The following is a 17,987-nucleotide window of genomic DNA, read 5'->3' as shown; positions in this document are numbered from 1 at the left end:
GCACCCACTACCCTCTGTGTAAAAAAACTTGCCTCTTACATCTCCTCTAAACCTTGCCCCTAGCACATTTAACCTATGCCCACTAGTAATTGACCTCTCTACCCTGGGAAAAAGTCTCTGACTATCCACTCTGTCTATGCCCCTCATAATTTTGTAGACCTCTATCAGGTCGCCTCTCAACCTCCGTCATTCCAGCGAGAACAAACCAAGTTTATTCAACCTCTCCTCATAGCTAATGCCCTCCATACCAGGCAACATCCTGGTAAATCTCTTCTGCACCCTCTCTAAAGCCTCCACATCCTTCTGGCAGTGTGGCGATCAGAATTGAACACCATACTCCAAGTGTGGCCTAACTAAGGTTCTATACAGCTGCAACATGACTTGACAATTTTTATACTCAATGCCCCGACCAATGAAGGGAAGCATGCCATATGCCTCCTTGACTACCTTCTCCACCTGTGCTGCCCCTTTCAGTGACCTGTGGACCTGTACACCTAGATCTCTCTGACTGTCAATATTCTTGAAGGTTCTACCATTCACTGTATATTCCCTACCTGTATTAGACTTTCCAAAATGCATTACCTCATATTTGTCCAGATTAAACTCCATCTGCCCCTCTCCGCCCAAGTCTCCAAACGATCTAAATCCTGCTGTATCCTCTGACAGTCCTCATTGTTATCCCAGGTCCCAGCACTAATCCCTACGGAACACCATTAGTCACAGCCCTCGATTCAGAAAAGCACCCTTCCATTGCTAATCTCTGCCTTCTATGACCTAGCCAGTTCGTATCCATCTTGCCAGCTCACCTCTGATCCCGTGTGACTTCACTGTTTGTACCAGTAAGCAATAAGGGACCTTGTCAAAGGCCTTACTGAAGCCCATAGACAACATCCACAGCCCTACCTGCATCAATCATCTTTGTGACCTCCTTGAAAAACACCTTGGTCCGGCATGAATCTAACTACAGGTTCCTTCACAGAAACATTAAATTAAACCAGTTAAACTATACCGTATTTCTACTGTTTACGAATACAAATATAGCTCCTTCAAAACTATCTTTGTTTCCCGAACATTTCATGTTCATGGGTTTTCTTTACTCCTCCTTTTTGAAAGGTACAAGGATACAATAGTCTGTTCTACACTTCTCCACAGCCATTCATGGTTTTCAGTGACATTTTCTCTTTATCGGCAATGATTAATACCGTGTCATGTTCCATCATTTACTCAAAGAATAGGTGAGTGCCTCGTCAACCTGGAGAAGTTATGCTTGAATACAAATTTGTGACCTTCTAATATTTAAACATTCCTTTTGTTCATATCCTTAGTTCAAGAATCACAATTTTTGTTGATTATAGATTTTGAAACGGAGCCTAAATTAAACACGGCAAGATAAAATTTGAGTTCTGAATAGTTGTGACCTTATTATCTATCCACACTCGAAGAATTTGTATAAATGTAGTTACACACATTACCTATAAACGAACTATGGCCCATAAATTGCTGAAATATCTTGAATTCAGCACTCAAATAGGAATTTGTTGTCCTCACCTTTCAACTCTAATTAATTTTGTACCTCAAATTGTGAGCAGTACAAGTTGTAATGGCACAGTAATGTCAACGTCAAATGAACATCGGATTATTTAAATAAAGTTCATCAGTAAAGTACATGTTATGTTATGTAATTTGGAACACAAGCTGCCACTTGATGCAGTTTTGAGTAAAAGATGCTCCAGAGTTTGAAGTTAGTTCAATGTGTTTTATTGAACTATTAGCACCGTTCTCAATGAGTTTGACTCTCTGCTAATCTAAATGTAGTAACTCAGTCTAACTGAACCAGCCTTGCTCTAAGCCACGTGCTGGGGTGTGATGCTGAGGATACCCTATCTCACTCTGTAGATGTTGGTCTGTGGAAAGAGGCAGAGCATGTGTGCCCTGTCCTTTTATACGAGTTGTGAAGTGCCCCTTGTGGTAATGCCACCTCTGGGTGTCCTGATTACCTATTGGTCGTGTCCTATTGTATTGACCCATTGGCTGTATGTCTGCATGTCATGACATCACTGGTGCTCCCTCTAGTGGTTACTTCATTGTTGTGTATTTACATTAACACCCTGTGTATATACAGTGATGCATATCACCACAGTAAATGCAGGAAAGATATTGCAGGAATATGCGGCTCTAAGTTAATTTGCCTTTGCACAACATGTCAAAAAAGCAACATTTTGCCAAAGATCCTGATTGAAATAGCTTTATTGTGTTATTTGTAAAATTAGGACAGCAATTGTTGATCACCTATGAATTAACTCATAATTTTTGAGGGGAGAAGGGAGTTGGGGAACTGTAAATTCCAACAAACTGATAGGAATTTGACTCCCATCCAGAATCAATTTAACAATTCAACCAAATATTTTAACCTGTAATCTGGTGCAAAGAAATTACATCCTTGCTAACTAGTTGAAAGTGAACAGCTGTTGAAACAGAATTTTCCTCAATAACAAGCCATTAAATAGTAGACCTAACTTTCTTCAGCAAGCTTTATTCATTTTAACAGCCTAAATTAATAAATTTCTTCATACTTATGGAGAGGTTGACAGCAAGCTCGAGTTGTTTGGAAGCTAACGGTGGAGCAGCACAAAATGTTAGGTAATTTGCGGCAATGCAAATATCATGCAGTGTCGCTTTCTCCACACATGTAGCTGAATTTTTTGGACACACTAATAACATGTATCCTTAATGTGCCCTCGTTTTTCAAACAAGTTATAAGCTATATGAATAAAGCATAGTGTGTGTTTTGCAGACTTAAAAATATTATTACTTAATGTTGCCACAAAAATGTGTGCATACATGAAAATCATGGCTACGCACCTTTAAAAAAAAACTATCTTGAAGCAGCTTCATGCTTTTGCAAGTTGATAATCATTTTCAAGCAGGAAGGTATCTTTAAGTCATATATAAATATAACTCGACATCCAAAATCAACCAACCCTACTTGCTGAATCTTGAACCCTTTTTACAAGCATGCTTCAAGATATGCACAAGATCATAACTAACAAAAAGTCCTATGATTGAAAATCCGTTATTATGGTTGCTAAATATTGGAGTGGTTTCAAAGGCAGACTTGATAAGTTGTGTCCACACAAAGAATTCTGCCACCAGTGATTCACAGAAAGGATTGCTACCGTATGCAAAAGGTGCCTCCCGACCCATTAATGTATCAATGCCTTGATAATTTTCTTTTATTTAAAAAAACGCCAACTCCTTCAGCGAACCTTGTAATGAGTCATGTCTAAGGAAATTGGTCAATACAACATATAAACAGAGGTATAAAATACAAAGGCCAGTAAGTTATGCAAAACATTTTTAAAATAATAGTTCAGCCCCAGATGGAGTATTGTGCCCAATTGGAGTATCTGGGCACCACACATCAGGAGGGATGTCAAGGTTTTGGTCAACGTAAAGAAGAAATGTACGAGAATAGTTCCATGGATTAAGGTATTAGTTACAAATAGGCTGTCCTAAAAAGAAAGATGGCTAAAATATTTAAGTGCAGGTGTTTATAATCAGAAAGGCTTTAGACAGAGTAAATAAAGGAAAAACTGTTTCCACTGGCTGAAGGATTGAAAAGCAGACAGCACAGATTAAGGTGATGAGCAAAAGAGCCAGAGATGTCATAAGAAAAAAAAAACTCTTTTTGGCAAACAAATACTTAGGATATGGAAAGCAATGCCAAAAAGGTGGTGGATAAATTCAATAGTAGCCTTCAGAAAGGAATTAGAAAAACAATGGAAAGGGAAAAAATTGCAGGTTAATATTGAAAGTGGATAGGATGTCAATGTCTTATTAATCATATTGTTAAAGTTGAATGGCAATCACTTTGTAAAATGACAATTACATTGTTAAATAGGTGAGGGGTATTAGCCCGCCTATAAATGAATATTGTCTTCAGATTACTTAATTTAGTTTGGTTTAACCCCAAAATAGTATAAATGGGGCAGCTGAATCCTTAGGTGAGGAAGAATTGAGAGACTATGAGTTTGCCGTCTTGAAATAAACTTGTTTACGGTACAGGCTAGCTTTGGATTCATTCTTACTCAGCATTTAATTATTGGAACTTAACAGGAGAGGGACTAAGTAGACTGGTCTTTGCAAGATGTAGCTCAAACTTGAGCCAAATACCGTGCTATACTACACTATGATTCTAATTGAGTTGTGCACTCTCCATCTGCAGTCTACAAAAGCATTTGATAAAATTTACAGTTGCATCTAATAGACCATTCCTTAGTTGGATCTAGCATCTGCTTTGATCAGAGTGTAGAAGTGGATTTCATTTGGAACTTCGCTGATAGGGTTAATATAACAGTTCTGAAAAGCTCTGTGAAAGAGATGTCAACAGGTCAAGGGAGGAAATAAAGGGAGTGTGTTCTGACCGTATCTGTAAAAGCAAAGATGTCAGAAGGTTATGGGATGGAATATAGGGAGTGTGGCATTGGTACTAATTAATGTTCTGACCGTATCTGTAAAAGCAGAGAGGTCAAAAAGGCAAAGAATGGAATGAATGGGAACCGTTACTTTATTGCAGAGATAACATAATTAAGCTCGTTTGACCAGTTGGAACAAATAAACATTGAAATGTTAAAGGAAGGGCCTTGGAATGAGATAAGCCAGATGGCCATGGGATACAAAAACCTTTGTATTAATATTAATAGTGACTTGTGCTAATGATTATGTCAAAAATAACCTCCCGACCTCGAAGAATAATTCCATATATGTACATGTTCTGGATCCTTGCCAAATCATAGGTGTATCTAGGAATTTAAAGGGACCACCTCTAAGCTGTGATTGTATAAAGAGACAGTCCATATTTTGGACTTTGGCACTTCTCGAAGGTGGTTACCCGACTGCTTAGAGATTTGTCCTGGCCGTAAATAAACGAATATTCGTTACTGACGTGTTCGAGTGTTTTACTTCTGGACTGACAATCAGATACGTGAAAGCGCAATTCACAAGAGAACCAACATGTTCATTTAATATGGAAGATTGTCTGAAGAAGAATTCAAGAATGACTTACCAAAATCGCATAACTTTAACATATCATTGTGGCTGATTAAAAGATTTTCTGGTTTGATGTCTAAAAAAAGAACATACTATCAGTTAGCTCGCCAGGACTTGAAATAGGATCTCATCTTACCGACAGTTGTGAAGAATTAACCTTCCTCACGAAACTGGGCTGACTTTCTAGAATTAACTCGTTTCCAGAAAGGAACATTATACAAAATGGAATTCACAATAGATAACTAACAAGCATAGGCTTTACTTCTAGAGTCCATTACAATTTATCATATTTGTCGAGGTTTCCAGACACTTTTAACAGTAAAAAAAGCAAAAATTTGAACAAGAACCAACATAATGCGCCCAGTCTTGTGTGTTGAAGCGGTAATATGATAACTTTGCAAGAGGTGCAAATCAATTTCTCCTAAATTTTTGAACAATATTTTTACTGAAAACTTCTTCAATTGAACAAAATAGTGATATAATATAAAACAGAGGCTTCAATTTAATGTAAAAACACAATCAACAATCAAGAACACACCGAATTCTAACCCCCCGACCTTAAAAAGAAATCCTGAACAATTGACGGTAACTCTTTAAAACATCTTAGGTAGAATCTTTCTGCCGATCCCCTAGCGGTGTACTTGACCTTCTCCAAAAGAAACTCCATGAGGTCACCCAACTACGCAGAGGCACTGGGTGGAGTAGGAGGCCACCTATGCGGAACTCGCCTCCGGGCTATTAAAGAGGCAAAGGCAAAGACATCTGCCTTCACCCCTCTCTGCAACACAGGTGAGTTTTAAACCCTGAAAATGGCTACAAATGGAAAAGGCTCCAGTTCGACATTAAGGATCTTTGGCATGGTGTGAAAGGAGACCCAAAAGCTTAACAACTTGGGACACAACCAGAACATATGAATATGATTAGCCGATCCCCGAGAACACTGCTCACACCTGTTGTCCATACCCAAAAAAAAGACACTCACCCTTGCCTTGGTCAGATAAGCCCTGTGCACCATCTTGAACAGGATCAAACCAAGCAGAGCACAGGAGGACATGGCGTTGACCCTGCAAAGAACCTCACTCCACATCTCCTCATCCCAAAATAGGACCCAATTCTCTCTCCCATTATATCTTCAACTCACCCAACGAGGTCAACTCCGCCAACAGGATCTGGCCAAAAATATCAGAAATACTACACCCACCGGAACCGGCCAAAGATAAAATCCTCTCCAGCAGGAAGGACAGTGTGCCAAGGCAAATTAAGGGAAATGAAGGAAAAGCCTGTCACAAAAAATCATGAATCTGGAAGTATCTATATAAATTGGTCCCAGGGAGTTGAAATTTTGCTAACAGCTCCTCAAAACTGGTAAATCTTCTCTCCCTGCACAAGTCCCCAAACCTCTCCAGACCCTTTCCCTCCCAAGTCTTAAATGTCGATTCTAAGCCTGCCAGCACAAAGAGATAATTAGTACAGATCAGGGCTGAAGGGGCTGTCCAGAGATGAGACCCCTTAAAACTGAATAGCTAGAACAACATTAGAAATGTTCTGCATACATTAATTTATTAAGGATTGAGATTAATCATAGAAAGTATATCCAGTAATCATTATTAACCATTAAACATGTATTTTTAGGGCATAGCAGTAAAAAGCATTCAAACTCTTGCTACAAGCAGTTGCCACAATGCATGATGGGATTTAAGCTAGCTAACCTGCCCATGTTTTTGAGACAAACAAGATTGTGTGGTCAGCAATAACATGGTCAGCTGAGTAAACAGTTCTTTCAATGCCCCCAATATCCTGTCTTAGACAATTTATGGTGTAAAGAGGAAACCAACTTTGCCATCCTGCCCCTGGAGGAACAATGAGGTGGACAGGAACTGACTGCAACACATAGGATGGGAATAGGCAACAACAATTTTATTATGGACACAGGATTCTAGTAAACAACAGGTGGCAGGATGGGGTTAAATCATGAGCTGATCATATGTGGTTAGTTATTGCAATGATCGCATGCATTTAAAAACATTACCCATCGTTTCAGATCAGTGTCAGATGATATGGGCCTATGGATAAATTATTTATTGTATCACATTATCAGTAGATGCATCGATATTTGCAGGATTGAACCTTGTAAAGTTTTTTGTTTATCATTTATAGTTGTGGCCATGGAAGGCATCTGGCAACCTGTCAAGTTGTGTTCCCTCGATTTACTATCCCTCTGAGGCTACTGTCTTAACAGTGTCTGAATCTAAATAATTTAATTTCAAACTTGTATCTATGTGACACTACAAGGTATTGCCCCCACCATTTGCAGAAGGTATTAGTGAGACACGAGTGTATCCCTGCTAAATTAACAGTGCATGTGGCTTCTAACTGTAGAGTACATATGGACTTGCTTGTGCCAAGGGTCTGCAGCACTTCTCCTTCCAGGTTCCAGAAGCCACAGGAAATTGTAGTAGTATGCCGGTAATGTTGCACTCCTGATGGCACTGACGCCGTAATGTTGTCTGAGTAGCATATTTTGCACAAGTTGGATACTTTTCATTTCAAATTGGCCCATACAAAGAGTCTCAGGACCTTGGGAATACCATTCATCATATGCCCCTCGCTCTTTCCACAGTCATTCTGCACCTCGACTTCTGACAAGATTTTCTGCATAATTGAGAAACCTCCCTGCGTCCCCTCCTGTTCCTTAGTGCCCTTCAGTGCTGCACACTCCCTCCCTTCCTCCATGCCTCAGTCAGAAGAAACTCATATTCCTGGACTCGCTGAAGGGAGACCCAATGGTCAGGAATCAATGCTACTATGTTTGGAACCATACGGTGGAGAATACATCTCAGCATGATTTTTTTCTGTTGATTCACGATTATTTGAGTGTTCCTTCAGTTGGCTAATTGGACTCGCCCGTAACTCCACCAACTCAGAAAGACCCTCCTCCCACTTCATAGGACTGATTTCACAGTCACTACATTTTCCAGTTGAGACTTTTTTAAAAAGTGCACCCATCATCTCTCAATCCCACCCCCCCCACCCCCCTTCGCCCCAGGATTAAGGTTTGATTCCAGCCTTGCATGACTGTGTGGAGTTTGCACATTTTCCTAATATCTGCAAGGCTTTCCTTGCATGGTCCAAAGATGTGCAGGTTAAGTGGAGTTATGAGATAGGGCAGGGGAGTGGGCCTGGGGAGGGTGCTCTTTCAGAGGAACGGTGCAGGCTTGATGGGCCAAATGGACTTCTTCTGCACTGTACGGATTCTATAGTTGGACCAACCCACTATCATCATTTCTCTCCAGTCTGTTACCCTCAAGTCTCTCCACATTACCCTCCACATGCCTTCTCTCTTCTCTGAACCTACATCCGTTGCCCTCCCCATGATCCCCGTTACCTCTCCGGTTATCCAAATCAATTGTTTTCTCTGTTTCCATGACCTCCATGAGACTATCTGCTACTCAAAAATTACCCTGGACCTGCCATCATACCATTCAGTCCCCTTTTTCTCATGGTCACCGTTTACTCCACTGCCCAGTAACCGAAGTTCAACCCCCAGTACCCCACTGTAGACAGCACCGAATTCAACTTTATCTCTTTCCAGCATTACTGCCTGGAAACACTCTCCCCGACCCATTCACATGACTCCCACATCCAAGACGCAAGGCCATTTCCTTCCCATGTCCACCCTCGCCTTCCCTACCTGCCCAGGACACACTGCCTCCATACCTGATTTTTTGGTCCCTCACTTAATTAAGTTCCCCGGTCCACCTTGCTTTCCATTTCTGAGACCAGAACAAGATCCCACTCCATGTCTGAACACATGTCAAGTAAAAGAGGAATATCCTATTATTTTTATAATGAGAATAACTTGCACTCTAATTATCAGTGTATTGGACAAAGAACAATACAGCACAGGAACAGGCCCTTCGGCCCTCTAAGCCTTCGCCGATCATGTGTCCTATCTAGACCAAACACCTAGTCTTCAACATGTTGTGTTCCATGTAAAATAAATATTTTTACACACAAAAATAAGTGACTAAGCAATTGGCAAAATCAGTTACAGTAACATATTTGACTTTTCCATGTGGCCATCACAAGTGCAGCACAATGCCGAGTGAATCTTCATGCCCACAAATTTAAGTATTTGATTGAATTAGGATGAAGAAAGGTAGAAAATAAAGATACACGTGTCATTACTGAAATGATGGATTCCAAAGTTATTACTTTTATAATAGTTACCTCGATGGACAATATCATTCTTGTGGCACCAGTGAATTGCTTTGATTAGTTGGTAGATATAGTTTCGCACTTTTTCAGGTTGTACGCCATTTGGCATCTCTTCAAGTAATTCAAGCATATTCTGAAAACCAAACAACATATTCTTTCCATACTGTCATAAGAAGTGTTACTACACGTAACAGCTAAATAGTAAAGCAAATCTTAAATTTAAAAATACTATACTTGGATTTTAAAAAGTATTTGTGAGCATAATACCAATTATTTTTTTAATGGGAAAGTTTGTTATTCATATTTTTACCAGGAACAAATTAAGCAAAATTATTTTAAAAAGCACCCCAACAAGTCTCAAAACCAATATCTCAGATTTAGTGCAATTTCTTGCCCTTCACCATCAGAGCTACTTTTTTCAACTCCTCTTTTGAAGGGAGCATGAGGTACGATTATGCTTGGAGTTCTACAATAGTTTGGCTAAAAGGCAATTTTTCACATTACCCTCAACAGAAAAGTTTATAAACATTGACCGAATGGCATTCTGATCTCTTGTTCATCCCTGATTTTAATCATTCAATCATTGGCAGGTAGGCAGGCCTTCGGCTGTCTAGGCCTGAAGGTCTGGAATTTGCATCCTAAACCTCTCTCTTATTTTATGATGAATCTGTTTGATCAAACATCTGGTCATCCACCCAAACATTTTGTGTGGCCTGGTGTCACACTTTGTTTCATAATGCTCCTATGAAGCACCATGGAATTTTGCAAGGTCTCGTCAATCTTCTCTTCATCTGTGCACATTTTGCAAATTGCAGCAATGGTCACTGGGTAGTGGCTAAGGGCAGGAATTTTTCATTTTCTTGCCCTATGCCCAGACAAAGGAGGCTACCTTGCAATTTCAGTCAGCTCTTTGGCCGAATGGAATCACAGAATCCCTGCAGTGCTGGAGGCCACCATTTGGCCCATTGAATCTGCACTGACCCTCCGAAAGAGCACCCTACCTAGGCTCCTGCCTTAGTACTATTACTAACACAGGATTAAAATCTTTAACATCACACCAGAAAATAGCTTACAATCACCCCTAAAACATTGCCACACAATAAAGTGAACGCAATACCTTAATTGCTATCTTTATTCCCACTTAAACAACAATAAAACAACCATCTCAGCTCTCAATCCACCTTAAATACCAATGGTGCAGAAGAATACTTGCTTTACAGTTATTCTCTGAAAAAGAGATCTCTTGACATTGCTTTCCAAAAGATTTGATTCCTGACAGAAATTCTTGCTGTATGTTCTCAGAAGTTGTTTCAACTGGTTTGTTTCAGCTTCCCCCTTGTCCTCAAGTCTGCACTGCTTTAAAGACTGTCAGTCACTTTTTAACTAAACTGCAGAGTGCAAAACTTGACTTGCGGTCCCAGCTTCACCCAGAACAGAACTCAATTGAAAATTCTTGCTCAAAAAGCCTGATGCCTTAACTCCACAAAGCAATCTCACCAAACTGAAAACTATTTAACTCCCCAGGGAATCTCCTTAATCAGAACAAAATTGTATTTGCATAAGCCTTTTGAATTGCACCGGACTCCTAAAAGCTTTGTTGCCTTTCAAACCAAGACTGCTGAAGTCTTTTAAAATATGACTTCAGCAGTAAAACACACTAACCCAAGCTTTCAACTCTTACTTCACTAAGTGTTTATAATTTCTACATTCATTACACCTAGCAGATCAAAGATGGAAAGTGATATCCTTCTGATCTGCACCGCTGAGTACCAAGTCATGTGATGCACACTAATCAATTGGAGAAAACCTCCCACTTGTTGCTATTGAATGAAAATCCACCACTGACATCAGAAAAATATCTAATTTACAAGTTGTTCTGTTATTCCTCACCTTCTCTACATATTCAAATACTAAATAAAGTTTTCCTCTTCTTCGAAAAGCCTCTTTTAGTTCCACTATATTTTCTTGCTTTAGAGTACGGAGCATTTTAAGCTCTCTTAATGTTGTCTCCTTAACTTCTTCATTTTCTGGAAAAGAAAAAACTAAATATTAGATGCAATATGTTACATCAATATTTGAAGAGGAAACAAAGTTAAGGTTTCATTAAAAGCTGCAAATTAATATGCATTAATATGCAAAACTCTGACTCTATTTCTAGAAAATGGGATTTGAAGTTAGACGCTTGATGGTCGGTGTGGGCGCAATGGCTAAAGGGCCTCTTTCTGTGCTGTAAAACTCCAAGACTCTCTATAACTCTAGTTTGAAAGGAGTTTGCCTGGAAAAAAAGTAAACCAAAGTAAGTTTTGTTTCTTCATTTCTTCCTTCCCTTAAAAAATTGTTCAGCTTCTTTATGGAGAAGCTTAATTTGGTCTCGTACAGTCAGTATGATATGAGTTACAAGACTGACACGGGCCAAATACATGTTTTCTTGGATGCCTTCTTTACCCACAAGTCAAGAAACATGAAACCGCAGGTGGCCAAAGTTGCTGGGTTCTTGATTAATGGTGATACGGTGAATTGAATTTAAATGTGCGATCATCAGGCATGACTAGCAAGATAAGTTTCTCCAATGTTTGTTTACCTTACTGGATCATTTAGACTAAAGTGTGCAGCAACATTTCCCCAAGATTAAACAGTCAGACAACTTTTTACAGAAGAGTAGCGAGTTCCTTACAGCAAAGCCTACAGCTAGCTCACACGTAGCCTTTGAATTATTCCCCTTCCAGATGAATGTTAACATCTTTCTTTCAGTGATCGGTTCTCAGTGATCTCTCGTCAGGAAGTTATGTCAATGCTTAACCTATTAAGATCCACATCAATGTTATCGACCAGCTAGAAGTTGTCTATCAATCCCATGCACATGGTCCTGCTTGCCAATCAAAGAGTTGGCAAATGGTTAATTTTCCTTTGTGTTTAGTTTGTTTGCCTGGTGTGGTGGAGTCCATCCATTTGTTGAACAGAAACTCTTTGTTCCAAGCACTGATTGAAGCAAGTGGATCTGGCGAATCATCCCTTACTATTCAGGGGTTGCCTGACTTAAGTAGGTGATGGCTAACCAGTGGGACATGATGGTCCCTCCCACCATCAGATCGAGCACCAGTTTTCTATAACAATCACATTGGATGAATCACTGGTAATTGCTGTCTCTCAAGCTGTGTTAATGCTCTGAATGGAAAACTGGGATGTCCGTTCCATGATAAAAGCCTAGGCAAAATTTATGGGGATCTGGGCTGCTGCTGCTCTCCACCCCCCCCCCCCCCCCCCCCCCCCCCCTAGATTTACTTTGGGGCCATGAGAGACATATTTATATTTTCCATGTGTTGCCAGAAGAAAGCACAGCTGAGGACTTGCCGATGATGAGGCGGTGCACTGACAGAGAGAGACTTACACACTTGGCTCCTTATGTTTTTGCATTACTGCTAGCCAGCAGTAAGGCTGAAAATGAAGAGCAAACAAGCATATACAAGCAGAAAGCATGCTAACTCCCCCACATATTAGATGCATCACATCAACCTGTTGGGACACATGCAGGAATAACCAAATCCCAAAATCAAGGCAAACAATCTGCCCTTGTTGTATCATTTACAAGGTTCTTAGTGAAATTAAAATCATACCCAGCAATCTAGATGAATCAATGTGCTCAAAAGAACAAGAGTAAGACATTCAACCCCTTGAGCCTATTCTGTAATTCAGTTATATCATGGCTCATCCGTACATCAACTCTTCATCTTAGTTCCATATTTCCTGATATTCTTGGCTAACAGAAATAAACTACAAACTTGAAAATTTCAATTGACCTAGCCAGGGTAGCCTTTTGGAAAAGTGAGTTTGAGATTTCCATTAGTTTTTGTGTAAATAGGTACTTCGTGATTTCAATCTCAAATGGTCTTGCCCTAATTTTAAGATTATGTACACCCCCTGGTTCTGTATTCTCCTACAAAATAAATAATTCACCTGTGTTCACTCAATTGAATTCCTTTGTCATTTTTAACATTTTGTTGTAACATATTCATGAATATACACTTTGAGAATTCAAGGAAATAAAGTGTTGGTCTGATTTGGACAAAAGGGATCCTAAAAACTAAATCTGTACTACATATTGAATAATGTTCATTAGTCACTTATTTGTAGAGCATAATTGACCTGCCCCAAACATCAACGGTCTGGGGATCTTTCTGAGGGTTGGTGCACACTCAATGGGCCAAATGGCCTCCTTCTGCACTTTAGGGATTCTTAACAAACTATCTGTCAGGGTGGCTGGCACAGCACCAAGGACCTGGATTTGATTCCAGCCTTGGGGGACTCTGTGGAGTTTGCATGTGCTCCCCGTCTGTGTCGGTTTCCTCAGGGTGCTCCAATTTCCTTCCACAGCCCAAAGATGTGCAGGTTTGGTTACAGGGATAGGGCAGGGGAGTAGGCCTCAGTAGTAAACCTCTTGCAATAATGGCCATTTGGCGTCTTAATTGCTTGCTGTACCTGAATGCTATTTTTTTGTCTTTCTTGTATGACTATACTCAAGTCTCTCTGAATAGCAACATTTGCAAGTTTCAGTGGTGAGTGACCAGCGATAAAATGGTCTGAAAATTAGTGGAAGACAAAGGTCTGAAATTTTGTGACAAGAATTATATTATCATAGCACATTTTATGATCAATAGTGGAATACTAATACTTCTAAAGTGGAATTACATTTGTTTTCCCTTTGTTGTTGCCACAAGTCAGTGGACCAATGCATTTGTAGCCTCACCTTATCAGCATTCAGTGCAGTTAGTACAGATAATACTGGACAAAGTCCATATTAATAACAGAACTTGACTGTGCTGGATTATATACATATGAAGCAAAGGACGATATTATGGCAGTACTTTGCAAATTAATTTCCAGTCTGAACCCACTTGAATTGATCACTACTTTCTCAAGGGATATTAGAAATAGATAACAAATGCTGCCTGGCCAAAGACAGTCGCATCCCATTGCGATGGAATTTATATTCTTGGGTTGTTATCATGGAAATTCCAGGCAAAGGCTGACGTCCACAAGTCCCTGCATGCCCAAATGTTCTAGTGCAAGCACAAAGCGTAGCAGGGAGACTGGTTGTGCATGAAAGGTCCGACATTCCTCTGAAGCTGCAGGGATCGAGCAAAGTGCCTACATTATGGAGTGGTACAAAACCATCACAAGGCTAGGACACAATGCAAAGGTGGTCTGAGACAAGGTCAGTCAGGAGCAGATGGAGAGGAAGGTGTCTCCCTGGAGCTGAAATGCTACCACTAGCTCCGTGCTGCTGAAGTTCAGGGAATCCCAGGAGCAGTATTAGCTTGATGCAGCTCAAACTGGGGTTCAGGGAAGCCCAGGAGGAGCATTTGCTCAGCATAACTGGGGAAAGTAAAGCTTAGAAAAAGAGGGCACTATTAGCTAAATGAAAATGACTATTGTGGCAAGGGAAATCTGATAGATTAACTAGAGAACTGGAATTGTGCTGTTAACCAGATTCTGGGTTGCAGCCTTGGGAATTTAGTGAGCGATGGTCTCAGGAGAAGAAACTGAGCAAGTGGGAAGCGAATGCTTGTTGAGGCAGGCTGATTTGAAGTGGCCGTTGAGAGAAAACAGAAATTATAACCTTGAAAGAGAGGAGCTGAGGTTCCACGTGAGGAAGACAGGGTTTAAAGAATGTGTGACTCACTGTGATTGCCGACATCTAAGTGGGGTGCGAAAATATTTGTGTCTGCCATGTAAAGTGCACTTTTTGGTGTCTTTGACCACAGTTTGGCTGTTAATTCACGGTTACCTCATGATAATTCTGTATGTTAAGATTAGAAGATAGACAGGACTGACCGTTATGGTGATATGCCAGTAAGCAATATTGTAGATGGTTGGTTGTTCGACCTCCAACCAGCAGATGGCGGTAAAGACCCATCGTGCAATCACGAGACAGTGGTCACGTGACAAAGCACTCAGATATAAGTGCGGTTACATCCGGTGACCCAGAGATGGTTATAAGATGTACATGAGGACAGTCGTGCCTCGGGTACAAAGAAACTCATGATAACTTGCTCTGTAACAGATTACCAGGTGTGATTTAATAACGATCCTGGTTTGGTCAAGTCACAATTCGTTGGGTAGATTCCTTGCGAGACACCAAACACAATTTGGTACCAGAGTGTTGAAGATTTGGCGATAACGATGGCAGTGACTAATTTAAGATTCGGCGGAAAGGCCGACCTGGTGAATTTCAGTCTGTGGCGACTCAATGCACTAGAAAATGCTGAAGCTCGAGATGGATGGACTGAAAGCCCCCCACCAGCTTCAGATATCCGAAAATGTAGACGAAAACTGGCGGCTCTTCAAGCAGCAGTTCAAACTCTATGTTTCGGCCCTAGGCCTACAGGCACTGCCTGACAAAAGATGAATAGCATTGCTGCTAATGGTAGCAGGTCCACAAGCAATTGAACTGGATAATACATTTGCGTTTGACAATGAGGAGGATAGCAAGAGATAAAATGAAGTCATTGGTTACTTTAATCGACATTGCTCTCCCAAAAAGAATGAAACATTTGAGAGATACATGTTCCGTACGCATAACAGAAACCTAGTGAATCGTTCGACAGTTTTGTTACTGACTTGAGGCTGAAGGCCCAGTCATGCAACTTTAGTAGACTGAAATCTTCTCTGATCCGCAACAAATTAATTTAGGTATGTCAAATGATAAGCTACGTGAGAGGTCGCTGCGGGAAGATGATTTGGTACTGGAACAAGCAATAAAGATGTGCCAGACGTGCAAGGTAGCTGCACAGCAAATCAACACACTGTTCGAAAAATGTTGGCGGCAACTCAGAGGAAAACGGCAGCACCATTAGTGCTGTAACGCACATCATTAAGAAACGTGGTCTCAGTGCGGGTGGCCATTTTAAGCAGCCGCCGGGAGCCACCATGTACCAAAAGTGTTGCACTCGACATGGCCCACAGCAACGTCCGGCCTTTGGAAAAATCTGTTCTAGGTGCGGATGCGTTGGGCATTTTGCAAAACAGTGTTTTGCGCGTCCTACAATGGACCATAAGATCAGTAAATGTGGTTGATGAGATAAATACCGACAAATAGTTCTTCATCGATCTAATTGCAACCAAGGACCAGAAGAGTCCAAACAAAAATGAAGACGGCACAATTTCAAAAAACAACAAAGCTGGGAAGAACAGATGGAAATCGATGGTGTACCTGAATAACTTTATTACGATGTGACTTTGACATTAAAATGAGAGCCAACCTCCTCCGTCGGTCTGCTTTACGCAAGCTGAATGCGCAGCTGAAAGTCGCTGATCGGCCAGCTCTCCCGATGTATTACAGAACTCCTGATGTATTACGGAACAAAAACGATGGAGACTTTCGGTGCATGCAAACTTGAGCTCTCCATGGACGACATGTTACTGTTTTATATTGTAGACATGGACATTGACTCCATCATAGGAGCAGGTTCATGTGAATCCCTGAACTTAGTTGAACGAGTGTGTGTCCCAGAAGATGGTGACCAGCTGAATATGACAGATCCTTACAAGATATCAGATTGTGCACGTTTGATGAGGATTCAGGAAAAAATCCAGACAGAGGATGACAAATTAGACAAAGAGATGGAAGAGCCAGTGAGCATTCCGCAATTCCGGTTAACAGTCTTCAAGAACGTGCATGTGCTCAGTGGAATGATACAGGATCATGATGAGTTCGTATTAAAGCATCTACAAGTTTTGAATGCTTAATGGTCAGAGCATGAGAAGCCATGGAGCTTGACTCTGGAGTTTAAGTTCGAACCCAATGAGTATTTCACAAACGACGTGATCACATGAGTATCTCAAATGGATTCACAGGCGCTTATGAACTGCTTGTAGATCTTTTTCGCAGGAGCAAGCATGGGCTTAATTTGAAGTCCCAAAAAGCACTACTCTGGTGATTTGGAAGGAATGACGAGGCGGTCACAGGGGACACCCAGACGGTGCTGGACACGGAGGAGATCAGGAGCTCTGAGAAGGCGCACTCCAAAATAAAAACTGAGATCGAAGTTGCTGTTACCACGGTGGACCGGCCAATGAGCAAAGTAAAAACTGAGATCAAAGTTGCTGAGACCACGGAGGACCAGCCAATGAACTAGCTAGAAACAGACAACATCATCCCAATCTTAGAGAAGTTTGCTCCAGAGGTACTTGGTGAATCGTTTCAGGCCTCTGAAATGATTCCGGTGGTCAACTCCCTGAGCCTCAAGGATATTGAGGATGAGTGGGAGGACATGGATGATGAATACGATGATAGCAGCTCTGAAGTTGAAGGGATTGACAACTCCGAGAGTGAAACAGAGGAGGAGCTGATGACAACCTAACTATGCAGCTCAACGGATCAATCACATATTCTTGGACAAGAACATAGCGTGTCAACATCGTTATTGCTAGTGAAGAGAAGCCATTGAGTGATGATATGCCAGTAAGCAATATTATTGATGGCTGGTGGTGCGACCTCCAACCAGCAGGTGGTGGTACAGACCCACCATGCGGTTTCGTGACAGTGATCATGTGACAAGGCACTCAGAAACAAGTGCGGGCACATCCGTTGACCCAGAGATAGTTATAAGATGTACATCAGGACAGTCGTGCCTAGGGGCAGTTCCAGGGGAGTGCGAATATACTCCATGATAACTTGCTCTGTAACAGATCGCTATCTTACCACGCGTGATTTAAATAAT

The 17,987-nt window shown here is 41.0% G+C and overlaps 1 protein-coding gene across 2 annotated transcripts in view; it reads right to left on the bottom strand.

Annotated features, from left to right (window-relative positions):
- cdkl5 (cyclin-dependent kinase-like 5) overlaps positions 1-17,987 on the bottom strand; it is a 285,976-nt gene that overhangs the window by 131,422 nt on the left and 136,567 nt on the right. For both annotated transcript variants that reach the window (XM_038802545.1, XM_038802546.1), the window contains exons 5-7: positions 11,158-11,294; positions 9,280-9,400; positions 5,066-5,125 (exon numbers count right to left, since the gene is read on the bottom strand). In XM_038802545.1, the coding sequence (XP_038658473.1) occupies positions 5,066-5,125; positions 9,280-9,400; positions 11,158-11,294 (318 nt within the window). The remainder of the gene's footprint in view (positions 1-5,065; positions 5,126-9,279; positions 9,401-11,157; positions 11,295-17,987) is intronic.

Source organism: Scyliorhinus canicula, chromosome 7 (genome assembly GCF_902713615.1).
Source record: "Scyliorhinus canicula chromosome 7, sScyCan1.1, whole genome shotgun sequence".
Classification (NCBI taxonomy): Eukaryota; Metazoa; Chordata; class Chondrichthyes; order Carcharhiniformes; family Scyliorhinidae; genus Scyliorhinus; species Scyliorhinus canicula.
The sequence above is the reverse complement of the archived record's forward strand: the minus strand, read 5'-3'. Positions and strand labels throughout refer to the sequence as shown.